We start from the raw sequence: 25,289 nt of genomic DNA, 5'->3' as shown, positions 1-25,289 counted from the left end.
GGTGGAAAATCAGAATTTCTGTCCCCTGGGAAATTGACATTTGTTTTTCATCACAAATTGGGACAAAATGTTAAAATATTTTGCGGAACAGAAAGTTATGAAAAACCTACTTACAGATAGAAATTTTTACTTCTCCTTCTTGCACATTCCTCCTTAGAGTTTACTTTTAAACTGTGGCGTTTGAGCTGCAGCCTGATCCCTTCTTAATGCTTCTTGTGGAACAGTGCAGCCAATGTTATTGCTGTTCCCCTCTGCCTCCCCTTCCCGCACAGATAAAATGAGTAAACTGTAATGCTGGGGGTGGTACAAAGCTTTCTGTGCTTCTTAGTACAGCAGGCCAGGAAGCTTGCCAGCCATTCAGGCCTGTAAACCCAGGGAGAGACTGACAATTGTGCTGTAGCTCCGCTATCCTTTTATAGTATCTCAGTGCTGCGGTGTTTTAAAAGACAATTCTCAGTTTAAATTTCACCGTTCTATCGAATCTGAAAAAAATTTTTTTTTTATTTCTCAGCTATTTTGCTTCATTTTCGTTCTTAAAGTAGCTCATATATACAGGCAACGCCAGTGGCCTGATAGTGTGACTGCTGCATTATTCTACCATTAGAAACCATCTGCTTTGGAAGTTACCTTAAACTTATATTCTCCCAGCTGGAGGGTTGCCCTGGTGGAAACTCTGTGTTTATGAAAGGAATCAGGGATATGTGAATGAAAGAAGCCAGGCTGCATTGCCCTAAAATCCAGCACTTCTTTAATGCAGCCAGAACAATTGCACAGTGATACCTGTATCCCCTACAGTGCGGGTGACGCCATGCACACTTCATGTCCCATACTCTCCCTCAAACCACACACCCCTGCCATCCAAGTAGTGAGGGAGGGGATGCTACCTAATCAGTGTGTCTAATGGAGGAGTAAAAGGGTAGATGTGAGTAAGTGGTAAATGGGTAACAGTAAATCTGAAAGGATTAGGCCACACTAGTTGTTTGTTGTTGTCAGAGTATAGGGATAGGGCCTGAGACAGAAGATTAAATCCTGGTCCTACAAAAGTTAATGGGGCTAGGATTTCACCTAGAGAGAAGTGAGTTTGATTGAGGGAATGACCTCGTGTGCTGTCACTGAGTTCTCTCTACTATCAGATCATGAAGCTCCTGCGCAATGATAGAGAAGAGCTAAGAGACATAAGGAAGGTGAGCTAGTAGCAGAGACAGTCCAACAGGTGGCAACGGATGCCTCAGACACCACAGTGAGACACCACAATGGATGCCTCAGACAGCACAGAGGTCTGTGGCCACAGTGGTGGCAATGTTTAGAGCATTGTAGCTCCTGGCTACAGCTGAGGACTTGCCCTTTGAGAGAACAGAGCTATTTAGCAAGTGAAGAAAATTCTCCATACTCTTGAAAGACTCAAAGGCCACTTTGTGGTGCCTGGGGATTTACATTCCAGCCCTGTTTTGCAAGCCATGCTGTATGCAAGCCTACTTGAGACCACAGACGCATCCAACCACCATAGGCCACTGGAGTACCATGCCAAGAAAAACTCAAAATACAACAAAGGGCCCTAGTTCTGCTCCTCCTCCTCAGCAGCACGCCCCACTCTTATGACACATCAGCAAATTTCTGGAGCCACATCAGATCCAGTCAAGTGAGCACCTCTTTTGGAAGCTGCCTTGCCCTATTCCATCGGGTGTGATCTTGATGTCAGACAGATCGGTGTCAGAAATCATTGCCCATGACTACCACATCCCTTTCTAGGGCCCGGCGTCATTGTTTCATCTAGGAGCCACAGAGGAGGTTCCACCAGAGTTCAGGGGATGGAGCTCCTACTCCAGATATCTCCTCATTCAAAAGCAGAAAGGGGTCTTTGTCCTATCCTAGTCCTGGGAGACTCAACAGATCGATATGCCTGGAGCCCATGTTTTTTGCAAATGTTAAATAACAAAATAAAATGACACAGTTGCTCCTAGGGCTCCTATCCTGTGGGGCTGGACTCAGCTCCCCACTGAACGTGTTCTAATCTAGTCCAAGGGCTCACAGTTCCACTTTCTCAAGTTTGGCCTGGCTGCAGCACCGTCATGACAGGGAGGCAAGGGGGTGCCTGGCCCAAACCTGAGCAGTGCTGCAACCCTGTGCACCAGATTGCAGGGCGTCTGCCGTAGCCTGGTGGGACAGCAGCTGCTGCTGCAAGGTAAGTGCAGGGCGGGCTCACTCTGTAACCCACAGCCTGAGTGAGGAGCTGGACCCAATGTTGTGGGATAGGAGCCACAGGAGCTGCCACTGCAGCCCACATGGGGGCAGGACCTGACATTTATCCTCTCATTTGCTGAGGCAGTTTTGGCTGTCCAAACCTTTTGCAGATGTCCACACAATCTCCCATACCCCACCAGCCTGCCAGGACATAATATCTCAGAACCAAGGTCAGATGCTCAGTCATTACACCCAATGGCTTGGATGTTGGCTGGTTGAGCATTGGTGGCAGAGACTGCTCCCTACAGGTTCAGGAAGCTGCATTTCTCTTTCTCTCTGTGCCTTTCTTTTCTTTTCCCTTTTGTGTTTGTCTAGTTTTGTCTTCTGGGAAGCAGCAGCAACAGCTTCAGCCCATCTTAACTGTCCTTTTGAGGAAAAGAGAAGTTAGTTATTTCTATCTTAGATACCATCTAAAAGACTGTCAAAAAGGATACTTTTCTAAAAACTCTCTGCAGCTAAAGAGAAAGGGATGATGTTAAAGTGAAAGCCTTATTTAATGTCATGTCTTTCAGATGCTTTGCCCAGTTTAACTACTTTTCTGTATCTCTGTTCAAATGTTACAAAGGATTTTTAATGGTGTGTTTGCCATGGTGCTAAGCAGGATGAAGCCTCTGAATACTAAACTCTGAACCTTGTATCAAACTGTTTATTATGTTGGACAGTGACTGAGTTATATGAACATCCTTGGCCCATGTATCCACCTAACTTAATGCAACAGTGCTAGCACGGTTTAGGTATGCATGGGTCATTGCAATTCTAATTTTGGTCTCAAACTTGACAAGCTTTGAGATCTTGAAATAGCACCTGAGATTCAGCCTAAATGAGATGTTTCACCCCAGTGGACTCGGTGTATTAGTTTTATGATTTCTAAATTAATTGGCTCCATAAAATCTCCTCATTTCTTGAAATTTCTTTTGGGTGTGGAAGATTGGTGCCGCCAAGATGGAATCTATGGCCAGTACACACAATCTATGGCCAGTTCACACACACACATGACTGAAAAGTGAGTTTTTAAAACTTAACTCTTTTGATGTATGAAACTTAAGAAAACAACATGGTGTTGTTATAGGAGCAACAATGCTTTTAAATTTTCCTTTATAATGAAGAAAAGTATGGAAAATGTATATAACGTAAAGAAGAATTTAAAACACTGCTGTTGATAAAAAGCAAGAACGAGATTAATTGGAAGAACTGAACATATATAAATCAGTAGTTCTGTCTGCTATATATGGCAGGTACAAAGGGATTTATCTAGTTAACTTTCTGAACCATAAGCAATTTGCAGAGAAATGAAGAGGTACCAGAGAATTGAAGGTGGAAAATACAGTAACCATCTTCAGATAGGGAAGAAAAGATTATTTTGGTAAATACCCTCTATGCTTGTATTAGATAGTAATAAAAATGTATGCTTCAGGGCGTAAGTTAACCATTAACTGCATGGAGTTAGAAAGAAGCTTTCTCTTTGGGCAAGTTATTCCATGATTGTCTGTTGGGTTTTTTTGAAGTATCTGAACCTGACCAAAAACAACAAGGAGTCTGGTGGCACCTTAAAGACTAACAGATTTATTTGGGCATAAGCTTTCGCGGGTAAAACATCACTTCTTCAGATTCATCTCCTTGTTGTTTTTGTGGATACAGACTAACACGGCTACCCCTTGATACTTGAACCTGACCAGTGGTTAGAGGCAGGATATATTGAAAAAGATGGATATTCTGATTTGGTAGTTCTATGTTTGTGTCTTATAAACCTACATTCTCAATCCCTCATAAAATAATAGGGAGGGGAGGGAAACAAGAGAGTACTTATAAGCATCTGAAGGGTAACAATATATTGAAAATAAGGAGCAGAAAATTATAAAGAATAAATAAGGTCAGCCTCATTTTGATTATAATGTAAAATTAGTAAATGAAGGGAATACAGTAGATTTGATCATCAGATTTCTGGAACGGTAACACATGATTCAGTTGGGTGTGGGAGAAGGGTTATGATCCAAGGATTGACAGACTTCTTTATTGTTAGGAAGAGCATTATGAAGCACATTAATTAAACTCACAGATGGTACGAAGTTGGTATGGATAGAGATACAACACAATGGGACCGAAAAGCATTACAAATATTGCCAGGGATAACCATATAAAATTCAAGCCAGTACTTCTGGGGGAAGATATTAACATTCCCACACATTTGGAGGGAGGGAGATGAGAAGGTCATAATACCAAAAGAGACCTGGAGGTGTTGGAGAACAGGAAATTAGATGATATTGCAGTGCAGTATGAAACAATTTCTAATAATTTTCTAGCCCAAATGTGAGCTAGGTTCCTCAAAATAAATATACTCCCCCATGCGAGACTGTGTACCGGTTCTTAAAATCTGTAGTAAGACGCCCAACTGCAAGGGTTTAGTGAGAGATTAGGAAGAAGCTTCACAGTGAAGCAGAGAGAGACAGGCAGGTAGCTTCAGAAATAAGAGGTCCTATTTTCCTTAATTAATAGAAGTCCCTTGTTCAGTTTTGAGCATAACGCAACTTGTTCTGTGATTCTTTGACATTGTCACATGACTCTCAAGATTTTACAATCTAAGGAGCACCAGGAAGGAGAGAGATAAAGAATGGGAGAGAATAGGGAGAGCAGGAAAGGGAAGTTCTGGGTTGGCATGTGTACATCTTGTTGGGGGTGTGGAGGTGCTAAGAGAGTACTTGTGAGCAGTGAAGTTGGGCCTGATGAGGAAAGGAATACAGAGGAGGGTCGATGTGGTAGGAAAAGGATGGTGATAAAGGTCATATAGATAAAAGTGGGTGGCAGGGTGAGGCAAGGCTGACAGGTAAAATGTCTGGTGGCAACCAGAGAGTTGAAATTGGAGGTATCTGATGGTGGGATGGAAAGTGTGAATTCTGACATCAGGAGGACTGAGGTGGTGGCAGTGTAGCTGTAAACCTTTGCACTGTCTGTTGCTTCTGCCACTTTTAGCCTCGGGTTTGGAATAGAGGCATGTAGAAGGAGGTGCCTGGTACAGACTACAGATTGGGAGGCCACTGAAGTTGGTGTCTGGTCTAGTGGAGAGGCCATGGGAGGCTGGGCAGGCAGTGTCCATTAGAACATTTTCTGTAGGATTTGTGTATAAAAAAAATTAAATTCTATAGGATGGTTAATGTTTTATTTCTGATATTCTGTATGAGATCATATGCCACACTCATTATTACTATAGTATCTGAGTGCCTTCCAGGAGAACATTAAGCAGTGGGACTAACTTCTGTCGTGTGTGGTCTCTTATCCTCTACCCAGGGAGAGACGTTTTGTTCTGGAATTTTTAAAATATGTAATATAATACATATATATGTATGAGTGGGGCTATATAATTATGTTAAAGAAGGCAAGGTCGAAGAAATGTGCCTTACACTGGGAGTGGAAGGTGGGGAAATTTGTGATGATCCTTAGTTTCTGAGGGGGTTCACTCCAAAGTCTTGGGCCAGCACCCCAAAAAGCTGTCTCCTGTATAGACAAGATTTACCCTTACTATAGAAAGTTCCATTTTTCCAGAGGAGCAAAATTGTCAGCCATGGTCTTCATCTTGGCCATTGAGCTCCTTGAAGAGAAGGACTGAGATCTTGAACTTGGTTCAGTATCCTATGGGAAGCCTGTGTCAGGAGCGGAGATAGGTTTGATATATTTGTGGTACCCAGTGTTGCTGTGGAGATGTGCTTCAGTGTTCTCTACCAGCTGGTCCCTAGGGCCTGAGTGCTACATGCCCAACAATACTGCATTGCTGTTATGCAGCCAAGAGATGACAAAGGTGTGAATAACTGAGGCCAGGCCATTTTTTGCCAGGATGGGATGAGGTCTTCTAGACAACCAGAGATGGTAGAAAGTGTTGTTTGCAGATAATGGTATGTGAGCACTCAACATCGGCAAGGAATCCAGAAGCACTACTAAACTGTGGACTGAATTGACCAATTGTGAGTGTGTGCCTTCAATTAAAGGAGACTGCTCCATGTCTGTAAACCCTTCAGAATGCTTCCCTTTGTTCTATGTCTTGCTTGGCTTGCAGGAATATAACATTTAAAAAAATTAAATCCCATAGGATGGTTCAAAACCTTACAGAAAGGTTATCATTTTCTATTAAATGTAAAGGGTTTTTAGAGTGATTTTTATAGAAACTCTTACATTTCTATAGAAGCCTATTGGTTTAAGTCCTACTAAATTCCATAGAGGGTTTGCTGGTTCAGTGGCTCCTGATGTCCCTTCTGGTCTCTCTCTAGCTCAGTACATTTTAGCACTGGAACATCATAATCCAGTTCTAGATGATGGACAAGAACATAAGAAAGGCCATACTGGGTCAGACCAAAGGTCCATCCAGCCCAGTATCCTGTCTACCGACAGTGGTCAATGCCAGGTGCCCCAGAGGGAGTGAACCTAACAGGTAATGATCTAGTGATCTCTCTCCTGCCATCCATCTCCACCCTCTGACAAACAGAGGCTAGGGACACCATTCCTTACCCACCCTGGCTAATGGTAACTCATGTTTTTGTATACCTCTATGATGTCCCCCCTTAGTCTCCTCTTTTCCAAGCTGAAAAGTCCTAGCCTCTTTAATCTATCCTCATATGGGACCCGTTCCATACCCCTAATCATTTTAGTTGCCCTTTCTGGAACGTTTTCTAATGCCAGTATATCTTTTTTGAGATGAGGTGACCACATGTGTATGCTGTGTTCACTGGATCCCCCTTGTCCACATGTTTGTTGACCCCCTCAAAGAACTCTAATAGATTAGTAAGACATGATCTCCCTTTCCAGAAACCATGTTGACTTTTGCCCAACAATTTATGTTCTTCTATGTGTCTGACCATTTTATTCTTTACTATTGTTTCAACTAATTGGCCCGGTACGGACGTTAGACTTACCGGTCTGTAATTGCCAGGATCACCTCTAGAGCCCTTCTTAAATATTGGCATTACATTAGTGATCTTCCAGTTGTTGGGTACAGTAGCTGATTTAAAGGACAGGTTACAAACCATAGTTAATAGTTCCGCAATTTCACATTTGAGTTCTTTCAGAACACTTGGGTGAATGCCATCTGGTCCCGGTGACTTCTTACTGTTAAGTTTCTCAATTAACTCATCTAGTGACACTTCAATCTGTGACAATTCCTCAGATAATTGATCACATCTCTTGGTAATCTGTCCCTATGGTTAATTTACTCTCATTTTCAAAATTTGCATCCTGTTTCCAATTTGAATTTTCTCACTCAGCTTTTCTTGCTTCCAGCTATAGTGCCATAGCAGTATGGTACTCCATGTTAAAGTGCTTCCTGGAATTCTTGACAATGTAGGCTATAAGTCATCCAGTGTCCCAAGACTGAGCTGAGTAATTTCCCATATAGAGACAGAAAGGGGAGAGCTTTTAGCTTCCCTAGGGGTACCTCTTTCTACTTTGCTCCCTTATGTGGTAGGGTTTTTGAGTGTCCTTCACTCTGGCTTGGGTTACTTGGCACTTGGTCTTCATCCTTGTGCCACATACCACCATGATAGAGATGCTACAATCACTCCAAAGCAACATCCTTGATGAATCTCTGCTTTCTCATTCTCCATGGATTGCAGACATGGGAGGCCATTCTGCAGACAATGTGTGATTGATTCTTTTCCAAGAGCAATTCCTTTCAGCATAAAGCCAACTTCTTTGGAAAAGATCAAACAAAACAGCTTCTTTGATTGGACTGGAACAGCTACAGTTTCAGTGTGATCAATGTGGGTATAAAACAGCATTTCATCAAAGCCTTTCTTGGTGGCCTAGCGACAGCTTATTAGAGTTCAGATCCTCACCTTAATGCCTCAACCCTCAAGCTGGCATTGGCAAGGTAGCTGCTATGTAGGCACTGAAAACAATGTCTGCTAGCCAGCAACCGAGTAGAAGTGATGGACCCCAAATGAAGCATTATTGCAATACTGGACCTTTTGAAAGTGGTTACTGGGGAAGGACAAAGGTGAGAAAAAGGGGCAATGTATAGGCATTTTAGAGTGATTTTTATAGAAACTCTTACATTTCTGTAGAAGCCCATTGGTTTAAGTCCTGTTAAATTCCATAGGGAGGGCAAGCTTGCAAACCTACAATATGTTGAATTCCAAATGAACTGCATTGCAATTTGGCTTTGAATGTCCAGTAGCACACAGTTAATTTCAGAATGTTTTCACATTTAATTCAGTAGGAAATGAGTGGGCTCAGCACCTTGCTGGATAGAGCCCTATGAAACTATGCATAACAGTAAAATTTTTAAGGAGATAACAATAGTACATGTCACATTAATAGAACAGAAGGACTGTTATTCATTGTGGATATCTTTAGTTAGAAAGACTACAATGCGATCCTGCCAGGTGCTAAGCGTCCTGTGTGTGATCATGAATCTGGAATCATTGGGAGTTGATGATTCACAACAGCTTACAGGAGATGCTCAGCAATTTGCAAGGTCAGGCCCAAGATGCCGTGTTTAGCTAGGGCGCAATCCTACTCCCATTAAACTCACTGAAAATTTTGTTATTGATTTTAGAGGAAGCAGGATTGAGTTTTTACTGATTTGATTTTGGGGGTCAGAGGAGACAGGTGTTGAAAAAAGAGACGATAATTCATTCCTGTTCTGGCATTGTTATTGTGACCCTTGTAATGTTATTAATTATAAATCAGCAACATAGTCAAAAATTACTCATTTCAGAGCATTTCACATACTTTAATGTATTAAGCTTTTCAGGATAGCTTATTTTCAATAAATGTTCCTTTATTTCAGAGAACCCATGATTTAGTCATTAGTGGGCTATTGGATATTTCCTGTCCTGTTACATACAGTTAGAGGTTAATTAATAAACTTTATGTAAGAAATCATGTTAAGGCTCTGGGTGCATGTTAAAAGATAGAAAATATGTAAAATATATTCTAAGTTTTGGCTTTAAAGTTTAGGGCATGTCTACACTACAGCCCTAAGTCAACCTATGTTAAGTCGACTTGCAGCCACAGCCGTGATTACTGCAGTGGCTGATATCCATCATACCCTCCTTCTGTCGATGGTGCTCGTCCTCACCAGGAGCGCTTCCCTCATCAGTCGGTGGAAGCGCTCCTGGTGAGGACGAGCACCATCGACAGAAGGAGGGTATGATGGATATCAGCCACTGCAGTAATCACGGCTGTGGCTGCAAGTCGACTTAACATAGGTTGACTTAGGGCTGTAGTGTAGACATGCCCTAAACTTTAAAGCTGGGAGCCAGGCTTTCAGTTCTGTGCTGTCAGCTGGGAGCAGGGGGCAGCCATCTGGGCTTCTCAGCTTTCTGAGCAGGGAGCCTCTGGGCAGCAGCCCAGCTGGGAGTGGGGAGCCAAGGCAGTCAGGTTCTAGGATTGCGCTGTGAAATTGACAGGACGTGAAATTGACAAGACAGTCAACAGCCAATGTAAGTAGCACAGTGTCTAGACAGATGCTGCATTGCCCTAACTACACCAACATAAGCGCTACGCTTCTCATGGAGGTGGAGTTAGTGTGTCAGTGTAGTGTGGCACTTAGATTCATGTCAGTGTAGTATGGCACTTACAAGGCTGTAGTGTGTACATTGACATAATTAGATCAACATAAGCTGCCTTAAGTTGACCTAACTGTATAGTGTAGACCACGATAATATTGATAATTTTTAAGCATTTTTCTATTTTTATCAACTTAAGTTCTCTCAATTCCACAAAAGTATGGGTTTTAAGCATTTTTTTATTTTTACCAATTTAAAATTTCAGTTTCAGAAAATTATGGGGGGGCTGGACAATACTTATTTAACGACAGCAGATGTTGAGATTCAAAAAATTGAGACTTTACAACCATTAAAACACAAATTGTCAACATCACATATCAAAATATACAAAATAAAGATCCTTAAATCAAACTCTGTTAGTTCTGAAGCAGCATTTTTCTTAATTTGCTTATCTGTAAAGTTTGGTTGTTATTGATGGAAATATTTTCGTGTGTGTAGAGTGAAATCGACATTTACTAACCTTTATCAATAAAAATCTAATCCTTTCAAATCTACTCATGCTATAAACTTTTCCATATGAAAAAAATGTTGGAAGCTTATTGATCAATCTGCCTGTAGCTGGATCAATACAAAAATAACCTGGAGCATAGAGATAAGCTTTGTCCCTCATCTGCAGGGAAGACAGACATGTTTCTGAGATCCCAGCACAAGTTATCAAATTGCAGTCCATCTGTATCTGAAAATACGACTAGTCACATTAAAACGGGTGAAATTACAATATTACATGATAAATAGTTTTATTCATTATTTTTTTGAAGCTGGTGAATATTTAAAAGTATCGGTTTCTTTAGTATAATTTGGCTAGCATTGCTTCTAAAGTAATTATGAAAAGGTACAAGCTTTTCTTCATAGTGTGTGATTTTAGTTCTGCTGTGTAGTCTGTCGTATAACCTAATGTTCGTTAATCGGGTTTGGAAATGTGAACCACAGCCTCTAAACTGTTGTCGACTTTAATGATGATTGTGTCAACTGTGGTCAGTATAAAGCCGGTATGTTTATCACTCTATTCAAGTCCTGGTTTTAGTGGAAAGTATTCCTTCAAAAGTCCGTGTTCGTTTATGGTGTATTAAACTGTGGTGTATGAAAAACGGTGTTAAAATTACACACTATCACCTTAAATTCTCAGAGGTTTTCTTGGTCCTGCTTCCAGGCTAGGGGGCTCTGAGGGAAGTGTGTGATCTAGGTATTTCAGCAGTCAGTCTGCAAAGATCCAGTTTAGAGCAAGATGGGTTGAGTTTTGCCTCTCTGCCTTAGTGAGTAATCTGTTCTCTCTCTCTCTGGTTCTTATGTGTTAAAGTTCTGGATTTTAAGAACTAAAGTAATGTTATGTTGCAACCTTTCTGAAAATTTTAAGTTTTTATTTAACTTCTCTGTCTGTAGGCCTTGAACATGACACAAATATTAATTGAATTCTAAGTTGGTAGTCCAAAAAGTTGTCCTAAAGTGATAGTTTATCCAGGACGGCTGTTGCTGTCACTGTGAGAGCTCTGCTGTTGTTTGCGTGATTCACATTTAGAGCCTGAGCCAGTGTCTGCTGTAGTCAATGGAAAGACTGCTGTTTGCTTCAGTGAGCATTGGATCAGGCCGCTCGTGTGCTGGCAGAAAATAAGTGAAGCTGGTGTACACATTTTGTGTAGTGAAGCATACAGACTGGAGATTTTAGTTGTTGGGGAAAGCTATTGCTTTGATTTAAAAATGACCTTAAAAGGACAATAATGCCCTTGGTTCCTGGCCATCCTAATGGACAGTAGCTCAGTTAAAAGTCTGACAATATATTGTATAGGGTAATTATGGCAAGAATGAAGTGTTCTTTAAATGTAAGTTAAAACGAGAGAAAAATATAGACATAGTTCAAGTCACAGTGAGGATTTTAATTATTTTTATAGAGGATAAAACAATATATATAACTTATGTGCCTGATCAAGTAGACTGCTATGATAACTATGAAAACTTTTTTAAATTAACAGACCCCAATGGTTATATTGATTTATTTTGTCTTTCACATGTGCAAATGGCTTGTAAAGGGAAACAAAACTGAAATCACATATTCTTCAAGTGTGTAGTCTGTGGGTTAAAGAAAATGTTTCTTTCAGACATTGTCCAAACCTAAACATATACAGATTAACATAAAAATGTATAAGACAGGCAAGGAAGAATGACCTTTAGCATTCTTTTGCCGAAAATCTAGTTATTGCTTTGGTATCATTATTGTATCTACATGCATAGGCTAAAGATTTAATTTACAAAGGCCAGTAGAGTAGATGTTCAAATCAGTGATGTGCAGGGTGAAAAATACCCTTTTTTATTAGCTGCTGATGTCTTGACAAATTTGTCAGCTTCAGGTTATAGTACATGGGTCCATGCATACATGGTACTGTCTCTTGAATTAAAAAAAAACAATTTCCCCATGAGACTTAGGCCACTAAATCCAAAAGGTATTTTTGAAAATGGGATGTAGGCTCCTAAGTAATTTTGGCCCTCCTTGCTTCTTCTGCTGGCTAAAATAAGCTAAGCCAGCCTGGCTTCCTCTCTGCTTAGTCATTTAAGGGTAAATTCTGTTTGGAAAAATGTATTTCAAGATAAATTTCTCAGTTGTTAATAAATTCTCTTGGAAGCCACCACACACAGGACTACTTTAGGTTAAAAACTACCCTTCACCTACAATATATGAATAAGACTGATTTTAACTACTGTATGTCTTGAGAAATTGTTGCAACTGATTTATCCATGGGACAGTGTAGGTTTTCTTTCTTTTGTTTTAACAAGATTCCATGAACTTTCTTTTTCCATCCCTAAAATAATAGCTGTGATATATTTAAATCAGTGTGGGATTAGTCCCAGTTGTCAAATTTGGATGCCTAAATCAGTCTTTATTTCTACCTTTGGCCATTTAGATTCGTGGATAGGTGGATGAATACCTAATCTGAGGTCTGAGGTTTATTTTAAGCCCACATGCAAAACTAGGTGGCCTCACATAAGCATGGAAGTTTGAAAACTGGACTTGTTGATTACAGTCTTGGAATTAAATATCATCCCTATCGGCTTTTGAAGATACAATTACATATGGATAAAACGTAATTGGGGTAGACCAAGATATGTGATCTATTCCCAATAATGAGATATATTATTCTAGGGCAATATTCTTTTCTTTTTGCATCTATTACGCAGGTTCTTGGTGTAAGATGATAGTGTTGGTGCAGTAAAATCCTTCTCTAACGTACCTGGTTTAGAACTTTATTGCATGCCTGCCTTTGGGTACAGCAGTCATGATCAGTGTTTATTCCATTAATAGTATTTTACTCACTTTCAGCGTTAGGTTTTCGTTCCCCTGCTGTGCAATAACCTCATTCTAGCAGAAGCACCATGTCGTATGCATGTTTATAGTGTCATTCAGGAGCACAGGTCTTTGCATTCTCTGCTGCTCTGTGACTTTGTGTTAGATTACAGAATCATATGCCATGCCTATGTTGTGGCATTCATTGTGATGGAGATGGCAGGAGTGTGTTACTGACAGTGATCATGTTGGAATATTTTATACTGGGCCAAATAAACTTCTGTAGGGGAAGCAAACTTACCTCTGGACTTTTTTTCTGAATTAGTGTATAAATTCCACATAGAAAAAGCATCACTGTTCATGCAACCTGCTGAGTGTCATTATAATGAGGTTTCATCACAGTGTGCGTTGATATAATAGATTATAATACTGCTTTTAACCCTTACAAACCTTGGCCTACATTTTAAAAAGTTTCTAGTGCTTTTCGATGCCTCAGTTTTTAGGTGCCCAATCTGAAACACCTTGAAGGGGCCTTATTTTCAAAAAGCTGTGAGTACCAGGCCTCTGAAAATGAGGCCTCTTTAAGGTGGGTGTCTCAAAATTAGTAAACGAAAATGTAGGTCCTAGTCTTCAGCTTTTACCTCCGAAATCTCACCCTACCAACAGGAGCCTTTCCTCCTTTCTAGTTGCTGCTCCTTTCTTCATCCCTTGATCGAGAGATTATTTCTCACCCCCTTAGCCGTAAGATGAGGAATGGGGGTCTTGTAGTTAAAGCAATGGACCAAAACTCAGGAGTTCTGGGTTCAATTCCCTGCTCTGTCAGGCTTCCTGTGTGAATTTAGGCAAGTCATTTAATCTCTCTGCGCCTCAGCTTCCTACCTATAAAATGAGCATAATATTTCTCAACAGAATAAGAGTATTGTGAGGATAAATTAGTCTAAGGGTTTTTAAACTCTGAAACAATATACACACCATAGAAAAAGCAAATAAGTTATCCACCACTCCGTCAAGCACTGGAATGCTTCCTGACTTCCCCCCCACAAACAAAGAGGCTTCCTAATTCTCCATAATTCCAGCACCCATCTCCCACTCTCCACTCTCCCCATCTGACCCATCTCTCTAATCTGGTTCCAGCCCCAAGGGAGCAGTCAAGAACTGGCAGCTTGCGGTGATTGGGTCACATCAAGAAAATAGACTCTGGCAATAGATTTTAGTGGAGGGAGTCAGGAGAAAACAGGATTCACTTTTCCTGAGTCATATCTTGCCATGCCTTCTAACAGCAAGAAATGATCAGCCAGTAGAGTGCCCCCCTAGTGGATTGCTAAAAACCCTGGAAAATCTCTCGTCCATTTTACAGGTTAAAGGAAAATATGCCAGTTTCCCAAGGCTGAAAATATATTAGATTTTGGCTGGAGAGAGGCCCAAACTACAATGTTTGGATCCAGATGCAAACTTTCCCTGAGTTTGAGGTGCTCAGATCTAGTCTTTCCATTTTATAGCAAGGGCACCTGGGATGGTATGTTTTGGAGAGACAGCATCATGAGCAGTCATGTTAAACCAAGTTTTATTTATTATGTTCCAGGTGGGTAAACTGAGAGAGAGAATCCAGGAAGTCAAACAAGAAAGAGAGCAGGAGCAGCACAAGCACACTGCCTACATCTCTGACCTGAAGGCTAAACTCCATGAGGAGAAAATGAAGGAACTCCAGGCTGTCAGGGAGCTGCTTATCCGGCAACATGAGCAGGAAGTAGCTCGTATGGTAAAAATAAAAGAGAGTGAAATTCAACGCTTGCAGTCTACGGTGAACGTGCTGCGGGATGGGGCAGCCGACAAAGTGAAAACCGCATTGCTAAACGAAGCCAGGGAAGAAGCTCGGAAAGCATTTGATTGCGAACGCATAAAGGTGCAGCAGGAGATATTAGAGCTGAAGTCTGGTAAAAAGCAGCTTGAAGAAGCTTTGAACAATATTATGCAGGCAGATAAAATGAAGGCTGCTGATCTGCGCATGGCTTATCAGTCCCATCAAGATGAGGTTAATAGAATAAAGCGTGAATGTGAGAGGGATATCCGCAGGCTGGTAAGCTTAATTAAACAATAATTATATTTCAGTTTACAGCAGCTATTAGAACATTATTGCGCTGCCCACGAAAGAGATTGGAGTCTGGTTTGAAGCATATTTAATCGTTCGTTGTTTGGATAATACACACCCTATTCCCACTTCTTTCTTTTCCTGCAGCACAGAGGAGTGTTGGCTCCACCCCAATCCACTCACCACACCCCAGTCTACAGCATTACATCCTGTCACATAAAGAGAGTTGAAGTACCAAACCCCTGCCGTGTGTTTCCACTCAAGAGATCCAAGTTATTGGGTAGTTTTCTCTTCCTCTTTGCCTGAAATTCCTTTCCTTACAAGACCTTCTCTATTGAAGGATTCAAGATGTGTTCACTCTGCAGAGCAGAGATGCCCTTTCTGTGATGGACGTGCTAGCTATTTCAGATCCAGCATACGTGCTGCAGCAGTCTGTCCTTGTGGGAACCGCTCTGGCAGAGTGAAGAGAAGATAGTTCCTTCTGCTTACAAAGTATTGCCCATATCAATCACTTTCTTGAAGTAACAAGGATCATTGCCCCTTGTCACTTGTTCTTGATACTCCTTTAAAGGGCAGAGGTGTTAGTGTGGGCCCAGGGTAACAGAGCTTTTCCTCCATTATAAGGTTCACCATAGACAGCAGCCTTCCCCTTATGAACAAAACAGAAGTAAAACCGTGTATCCAACCGTACTGATCCAAACCACTACATTTTACACTAGTGATACTGCCATGTTTGGGCAAATTACGACACAATAGTAGACTTACAGTAATATATAATGAAAAGGCCGTTCTGTTTGGCATCATGGGATTTTCCATGTATGGAGTGTTGAGATTTGGTTACTAAAATGAATTAACTTTCAGTATGGTAATAAGAATGCAAATACCATGCAAGATAAATTATAAAAGAGGAATAGTCTCTCCTTTAATGTTAAGGAAATCCTTTATTTGATCTTGTGACAGGACCAGAACTTGAATGGAGTACAGAACAAGAACAGGTTAGTCATTCTATGCACACACACACACACACTCCCACTCCTGCAGTTACTTTGTCCCTTAAGTCAATTGATTATTGACAGGCTATTGGGTGCTACAACTTACTAAGAATCCTCTAAAGGTTGTCCGGCCTTAGACTTTAGTGAGCATAATTACCCTGTCATACTTCTTTCCCAGTCCCTTAAAATCTGGCAATCCTAAAAACAGGGCTACAAAGTACAGGAGTTGAAGTCCAAATTATTCGAAGTGATCACATGACATAATACATAGAACTTGCATACTCAGTCTCCATGAGAGCACAAGGTTCTTTTTGATTTCTGTATCCTTGCTTGGAAGAAAGCAGCTAAATAGTGCTAGGGGAGGGAGGACACAGCACAAGACTACAGTGTGCATGTGCACACTCCCTCAGAATAAAACAATTTTACATCTAACATCCTTGGCAGTGTCCTTTTTTACTGTTAGAAGAACAAGTTTTAAATAGGCAGAACAGTAATAGAACAGAAGCAGAGTCAGTGTTCCTGCAGGGCTGTCGGAACAATGATGACCTGAAAATGATTATAGAAATGGCAAAAGCCTGCAACATTACTCATATGTGTCATTTATAACATAACTACAGTAAGCCCCACCCACAACTGATGGAGCCTCTTGGTCTTCTCTGAGTGAGAGCCATAAGATACCTTTCCAGCCTCATGGTAGTTAAGGTTCTGCAAACAGAATACCTAGTCCATCTTGCTCAGGTTGCCAACAACTGAAAACATCTTGTTACTGAATTACAATTAGGCCAGAATTTTTACTAGCACAAAATCAGTTGGATAAGCTCCACTGACGTATATAAAACAAGACAAAACAGGAATTAGTGGCCTTTCTTAAATACTTGGCAGAGTCTCAACATGATATGAAATTGGTTAGGTGTTCTGAATGGGGTTAGTTCCATAGTCTTGCTTCAGTTTTTAGTTTAAATAGCAGCTCATGGTTGGGGGTGAAATATTTTTCTTTTCATTGTAATACTTCCTCCTAACTTTGGAGGCGCCCCAAATGCCTTTCCCTTCTTCCATTTGGCAAAAAAGAATGTTTGCCTGCCTTTCCAATGAAGGTCATAAATCTGATTTGGGTGTGGGAGGATATTTCATTTATTTCCCTTTTTCTGCACAAGCATCAATAATGTCAGCCCAGGTCTGAAAATGAGATTCAGTTTGTGCACTGTTTGCTTTCATGTCTTGCTGTTTAGCAACAGTACAGAGCACTGCACTCTAATAAGGCTCACCCAATGCCTTAGGGCCAGGATTGGCCTGAGAGTAAAGGATCAAACTCAGGATTCAAAATCTGACTGCCTTATAGTCATTTAAATGTAACAAGGTACTGGACAAATACATGCTTTATCTTGATGAGGGTTTTCTCATATATGGTAAAAAGCTAGTCTCTCCATAGTTATTGCTGAGACTCACTTCCAGTTTTCAAGACTGATTTTTGACACCCTCAAGTAATTTCAGTCCAAGCATTTGGCTTCTCTTATTTGCAACCAAGAAAACTAATATGAAGGAAGATAAGACAATATCCACGCATTGTCTGTCGATCATGTTGGCTATTTGAAAACAAGTAGACTGTACATACAATAAAATAAAGTTGTATTCATTTTTTATTGAAGGTGTGAACCTTGCAAGCTGTTGAAAATGAGCTTTGAAAACTGGATAATGAGCTTTCATATATGTACAGATATTAAAATTAAATTAACATAAGCAATGCTTCTGTAGACTCCTACTGACCTATAAAAAGTACAGTCATAAAATAATATTTTAAAATAAATTCTTTATAAAAGTTTTGCTCATATATCAGTGCTATTCAAATAATTGACACAAGCAATAGAAATGTTTTCATTATTTAAAAAAAATTCCTATGGAAACTGTTTTTAAAAAGCAGACATTCTCTTGCAAAATGTGGAATCTAAACACTGCAGCTCATCTTAGCTAATGTATGAGAACCTGAAAATGAAATTTACTAGAAACAAACTGGAGAGATGAAACTGGAATGTTTTTTCATTGCCTGAGCAGAGAGAAATACGATGAGGAGACAACATGAATAGTAATAAGAAAATCAGCTGTATTGGAATGTATGTATTTGTAACAATTTAAAATGGTATTTTAAAAATTGTAACCTAATACTGTATTATATCCCTAGTCTACATTATCTCATATATCTAAGTACTTATATTTTCCCAGTCACCGAAGTATGTGAACAACATCCAAATAATTAAAATTAGAAATAAAAATTTTTTTACATAGCTCAGCTGTCAGACATCTTTAGTAAAGTGAAAAATACAAGCTGCCTTCTCTGGAACTGTAGACTATGGCTCGGATTTTCAATCAGATGTGCGCAAAGCCACGTTTGCACTTTTGTGTATATGCAGCTTCAATGTGGAAATCCTCTGAATTGTAGTTGCAAATCAGGGTTGTGGAGGCATGCATGCACCTACATGCGTAACCCCAGTGTGCGTGTGTGCATTGGAAGTTTTGCATATCTAAGTTAAAGCAAAAGTGTCTGTAAACTTTTGTACATGCGTGTTTGAAAATGTCAGTCTATGCTGAAAATCAAAAGGTGCCCTTTACCAGTGTTGACCTTTGGACATTGACCTGATCTTGGGAGGTACATACCTGCGAATAAATGGTAATCTATATGTTAGACTAAATTAAGCTGCTTAAGAAACGCTATAATGAAAGAAGGAGAACACAATAAAACAAAATAGGCTTTACAATAAGCTTAATTAAGGCCCAGTAATGTTATAATGGTTATCATGAGGTTTAGCAAGGACTGGCAGTTAGCATAAATTAGCATAAGTATTTTACCTAGTGTCATAAGGTTTGTAGGAGTTTTTGCAATATGTAGCTGTTGATAAACAAGTACAGCTCAGAAAGACAAAACAACAGATTTAGGTGGATTTTAGTATGTGTAATCGTGAATTTAACCACACTGATACACTAGAAATATTGGGAAAGGTATTTATGCACATGCTTGATGTCAACAATTGGAACCCAGTTACGGTTTCCCAGACAGCCGTACATGGACTAAAGGCCAGAAAACAATATAAATATGATCCCCAGACATGCGTGGTCAGGAAAAGGGGATATAAGATGTGGTGTTTGATTAACCTTTAGTTGGGACATTAGGGATGACAGAATGGCAAAAGTCTTTGTACTGTCAAGCCCACTCATACTGCTCTCCACGTACTTCCCCTTTTCACTTCTAAGGGTCTCCATAAGGCTGTGAGTATGCACAGCGTAGGGGGTTGTTTGTTTATATTTATCTTGCTTTATTTTATTTTTCTCTGAGTTCTATTTTACTTGTATATTCTAAGTACTAAATAAAGTCCTCATGTTTCTATACAATTCACCAATCTCATCTCCCATAATAAATGTATGTAGTTGCCTGAGTAAAGAACCTGTTATTAGTGACTTGTGCAATTTGCACCCTACATTTATCAAAAGCTACACCAGAGAGAAGGCCACCAGCATGTTAGAGGAAAAAATTACAAATTTAATTTCCAGATTGAGCTCTGTATTAACAGCCACATTTCTAAGGAGATTTTCCTCTATCCATCATTGCACACACCTACATCTTGGATTGGTACTGGAGAAACTTAATAGAACTCAGATTAACACTGAAGACAAAATGTTCTGTTTACTGAATTGCTTATAGAGTAGATTTTACTAAAATTAGTGTTTAATGTTTTACTCAATCTAAACTTTTAAATTATTAATTTTTAAAACATATATCTTAGTTGCTCTTACTTGAGTATCACCTAAAGCTTACACATTTTCTATTAAATCCTTTTAAGCCACTACAACCAGACACTTGGTGTGTTTTGTAGCACAATACAAACCATTTTTGTTGACTGTATAAAAGTGAAAGGAGATTACCATTCTTGTATTTGTTGAAAAGAACAAATAAAATTTCATTCATTTTGTGACTCTGAAGATACAGCTACCAGCAGGACCCTTATTAGACAGAGCAAACCTCTTTGTGTTAAAATACACAGTGGATGCTTAATGCTGCTTCCTGTGGAAAATAATGCAAAGGATAGTCATTACAAATGCATTAAATTGATTTGGTCACTCATTTTGCACTCTGTTCATTTGCTGTATTATTTTAGTAAGAGGGAAGCTGAAGTATTGGTCAGTTTCACTTTATGCAGTAATATGCATAAAATTTGGGACAAGTTAGGCACACAGTTCATGTTTACGTGTGTGTATGTGTTAATGAATGAATGTTCATTTTGTTTCTGTTATGTGCTGAAGGTAACTAGACTTTAGTTTGTTTTGGATAGAATCATAGAATATCAGGGTTGGAAGGGACCCCAGAAGGTCATCTAGTCCAACCCCCTGCTCAAAGCAGGACCAATTCCCAGTTAAATCATCCCAGCCAGGGCTTTGTCAAGCCTGACCTTAAAAACCTCTAAGGAAGGAGATTCTACCACCTCCCTAGGTAACGCATTCCAGTGTTTCACCACCCTCTTAGTCAAAAAGTTTTTCCTAATATCCAATCTAAACCTCCCCCACTGCAACTTGAGACCATTACTCCTCGTTCTGTCATCTGCTACCATTGAGAACAGTCTAGAGCCATCCTCTTTGGAACCCCCTTTCAGGTAGTTGAAAGCAGCTATCAAATCCCCCCTCATTCTTCTCTTCTGCAGGCTAAACAATCCCAGCTCCCTCAGCCTCTCCTCATAAGTCATGTGTTCCAGACCCCTAATCATTTTTGTTGCCCTTCGCTGGACTCTCTCCAATTTATCCACATCCTTCTTGTAGTGTGGGGCCCAAAACTGAACACAGTACTCCAGATGAGGCCTCACCAATGTCGAATAGAGGGGAACGATCACGTCCCTCGATCTGCTCGCTATGCCCCTACTTATACATCCCAAAATGCCATTGGCCTTCTTGGCCACAAGGGCACACTGCTGACTCATATCCAGCTTCTCGTCCACTGTCACCCCTAGGTCCTTTTCCGCAGAACTGCTGCCTAGCCATTCGGTCCCTAGTCTGTAGCTGTGCATTGGGTTCTTCCGTCCTAGGTGCAGGACCCTGCACTTATCCTTATTGGATAGGTAATGTAATTCTTTAATAGAAAAGCCCTTATAAAGTCAGAGCTTACAATCCTTTCACATGCACAAACTTGGTGAGTATTATGTTCATGTAGTCCTACTAATTATCAAGTCCCGAAAACAGCTCTGCATAAAGTAAATGGAAAGACTCATTGATTTTGATGAGAGTAAGGTTGAGCCCATGGGGCTTGATTGTCCATCCATTGAATCAGTGGCAAAGCTCCTGTTAACTTCACTGGACACAGGATCAAGCCCATATTTACAAAGATTGGAATATTGAACGTGAAATGAATTAGGATTGTTTGTTGCTACTGTATAACCATACATTGTGATAGCCTCACATAATTGGTTGAACTGTAATGTGATATTACTTCACCTTCATCCTGGTAAGGGAAAAAAGAAATCCTTGCTGCTGTGAACTGAATCAGAGCAGAAATACTTCTTTTCAAGAGCAGCATTGATCAGCTGTGTGCCTTTGAAGCTAGATGGACAATTATTAAATATCCTTATTACCTCCAAGTCCAAAAGATGTAATTATATGAATTAGAAAGAACTTCCACTTCAGCGCCTTCACAGAGAGTAGAGCTGGCCAGAGAAACTTTGGCAGAACCTTACTGCATTAGAATCTGTAGTTTTGTCAAAACCTAAATGCGTTGCAAAATCAAGTAGATTTTTCTGGAATTTCATTTAGATGAAAGAGGAGGGAAGAAGTTCCAACAGTGTTGCAACGTCCCTTTTTTACATTGTCAGAACAAAAAAATTCAAATTCGTGTTTTGAAATGACTTTTTGTTTTTATTTTCTTAGTTTGTATTCTGTTATACATGATAATACAAACTTGTACACATAAGAAAGTATAAATTGAAATGAAACTTTTTGATTTTGTCAAAATGAAACCTTTCAGTTACTTGAAACAAATAAATAAAAATGTGGAATTTTGCTCTGTGGCAAATTTCAATATTTTCAATTTTCATTCCATTTTGTAATGAAGCTAAATTTCAAAATCTGAAAATCCTTCCTGAAAGGGAACTGCCATTCTCCACACAGCTCTAACAGAGATTACTGCGCCTGTCTGTAACAACTCAGAATAATAACATGCATATTTGTTGCACAGGTAATCAGAGTCAGTTTAGAAACTTTTGAGTTCTGTCCAGTTTCTTAAAGGGATAAAACGCTTCTAGATTGATAGTGTGTTCAGAGAAATCTTTTCCCCTTCTGAGCTCTCAGGTAACTATCTTTCATTTAAAAACAAAACAACACAAAAACATCACTAGCAAAAGATTAACTCTCCACCAGAAACAAATGTTGTGTTTCATCCAAATAGCCTTCTAAGAAAATACTCCAGTTTCCTAATTATAGGCAAGTGGGGCAATTTGCCCTGGGCCCCACAGGGGCCTCCACGAGAATGTCTGAAGTCTGAGGTCTGAGACAGGGCAGGGGCCCCCAAAATTGCTTTGTCCCAGATCCCTTGAATCCTCTGGGCGACCCTGATTATAGGGAGCCCAGTATCTACACATTACATGTGTTAAATTACACCTTTAAGGTACTGCCCACGCTGATGGTGGTATAGAGGCACCTTGTTCCTGTAAAAACTCCAGGAGTATAGGGGGGTCATCAGCCACTGCACCACCTTTTGACAAGGTGCACTATTCACACAAATCCTGCATGCAGCCTGCACCACTGCCTTTGAAGAGCAGGGAAGAGGCTTCTCTTGGCATTCTCCTCTCTCTGAAGCAACAGTGCTGCACTGAAGATTTTTGGTCCCTCTCAGTGCAAGGGCTACAATTGTGCCTTGCTCCTGTACCGGAGTACAAGGGGGTTTGAACGGGGATGTTCCGGGGATCCACCCCGATTTATTCAGTCATGCAGGTCTGAGCAGAGTGGAGTCCCTGGTGTACTTCTTACAGTCTTTCCCTTAAACATGTATGTCTCTCTGTCATGCACAGCTGTTCATATCAAGTGGTAGCCTTCTGCTGTGGATCTTGCCATCTGTTCCAGAGACCGTCTCAGTTACATTCCAAGGATAAACTAACCTTCTGCAAAGACCTTACTTCCTCATTCAGCATTTCATTGTTGAAATTACTAGTTGTCTAAACATTCTGAAGATTTTTACGCTTCAGCCCAGAAGCTGAAGGATAAAACATTCCACCATGAGATTTTTTTACCATGAACCCAGCAGATCCAGTTGCAAGCTCCTATATTATGACTTAAGAATCCCTTTTTTATTCTTAGCATTCACACATAACATTGTCAAGGCTGGTAGGCCTGAAATGTGACTCATCTTTCATATCTCTTTACAAAGTATGTAATTCTTTATACTTCTTTCGTAACAAAAATGAATGAAGTAATGAGTGAAGTCCTTAGAATGAAGTATTTTAAGCCAGGGAATCTAGATAGAACGCTGTTAGTTTTAAAAGTTATAGTTGTTCTTCCTACCCCATTTCATTTTTCCCTGCCATGATAAATAGTAGTTTTGGTTTTTCTAACTTTGGACATCTTTCTCAGTGAACATAAGAATTGCCATAATATATTGGAGCAGTGGTCCATCTTTTAGTCACTATCCTGTTTTTGACAGTTGCCAGTACCAGTTGCTTCAAAGAAATATGCAAGAATCCTTGTAATGAACACTTGTGGAATAACCTACTCATCAGGAAGTTTCTACAAAACGTGTCCGAATGTATGCTCTTAAAGCATTATAGCTTATATCATATCTTAAAAAAAAAGGGGGGTGAGGGTTAGTAAAATGTTGGTTAAAAAAGAAATTTAAATCACTGCATGACTTGGCATTCAAGTCACAAAGGGACTTTTGGGCACTTTTAAAAACGTAACTCTTTGTTCATTTTTTACTGTTCCTAGATCTTGGCATTAGATGCTCTTATTTGTATTAGCAACAAAACATGCTTTGAATACATCTACTGTAGAGAATGTCTGTTTCTACAGTCATTGCCCAGTTCACTTCCCCACTCCATATTTTGTGTTCACAACTAGTATTTATAGAATCATAGATGGCAGAGCTGACAGAGACCATTTAGGTCCTCTAAGCTGTTCCCTTGCAGCATAAAGGACATTGTTCTTTATTAATTCCTTCTTTAAATGTTTTATCTGAAATTCACCTCCCTTCTTTGGTAGTCTTGTCCAGCAACTAATCTGTCTCACTGTCAAGGTATCCTTATTCTTAATCTCAAGGATGTAATGTCGAGAAACATTTGGCTTCTGGGAAAAGCACTGTATATTCTGTTCTACAGTTGGCTTGGAGATTGCTTTGAGATGGATGAGTAGAGAGGAAGATCCTATACTTGGCAGTGCAGCACCTGGCCTTTTCCACTTTGAAAAACTGAGCATGTTACTGTCTTGGTAAATCTAGCTTTTGATTCCCTGGTAATTTCTTTCAACTTTGAGAGGCCAAAGTTCCTCTTTTAAAGGTCTCTTTCTTAATCTTATTGTTATCCATGCAAGTATGAGATATTTGCCAAAGGAGATCTTCTTCTTCAGCATGGTTGTATTGAGTCTCATTCATGTTTGAAAGATGCATATTGTCGGTTTTGTTCAATATCTTCATAAATGATCTGGAGGATGGTGTGGATTGCACTCTCAGCAAATTTGCAGATGATACTAAACTGGGAGGAGTGGTAGATACGCTGGAGGGCAGGGATAGGATACAGAGGGACCTAGACAAATTGGAGGATTGGGCCAAAAGAAATCTGATGAGGTTCAATAAGGATAAGTGCAGGGCCCTGCACTTAGGACGGAAGAACCCAATGCACAGCTACAGACTAGGGACTGAATGGCTAGACAGCAGTTCTGCAGAAAAGGACCTAGGAGTGACAGTGGACGAGAAGCTGGATATGAGTCAGCAGTGTGCCCTTGTTGCCAAGAAGGCCAATGGCATTTTGGGATGTATAAGTTGGGGCATAGCGAGCAGATCGAGGGACGTGATCGTCCCCCTCTATTCGACATTGGTGAGGCCTCATCTGGAGTACTGTGTTCAGTTTTGGGCCCCACACTACAAGAAGGATGTAGATAAATTGGAGAGAGTCCAGCAAAGGGCA

At 40.1% G+C, this 25,289-nt stretch overlaps 1 protein-coding gene across 1 annotated transcript in view; it reads left to right on the top strand.

The window, feature by feature from the left end:
• The window catches only part of JAKMIP1 (janus kinase and microtubule interacting protein 1), a 262,665-nt gene that overhangs the window by 140,771 nt on the left and 96,605 nt on the right, over nt 1-25,289 (top strand). Inside the window, exon 4 of the mRNA XM_084626863.1 lies at nt 14,651-15,145. Coding sequence (XP_084482989.1) covers nt 14,651-15,145 — 495 coding nt within the window. The remainder of the gene's footprint in view (nt 1-14,650; nt 15,146-25,289) is intronic.

This window comes from Lepidochelys olivacea (genome assembly GCF_965140295.1).
Source record: "Lepidochelys olivacea isolate rLepOli2 genome assembly, chromosome: 4".
Classification (NCBI taxonomy): Eukaryota; Metazoa; Chordata; order Testudines; family Cheloniidae; genus Lepidochelys; species Lepidochelys olivacea.
This window is presented reverse-complemented; position numbering and strand designations above follow the sequence as displayed.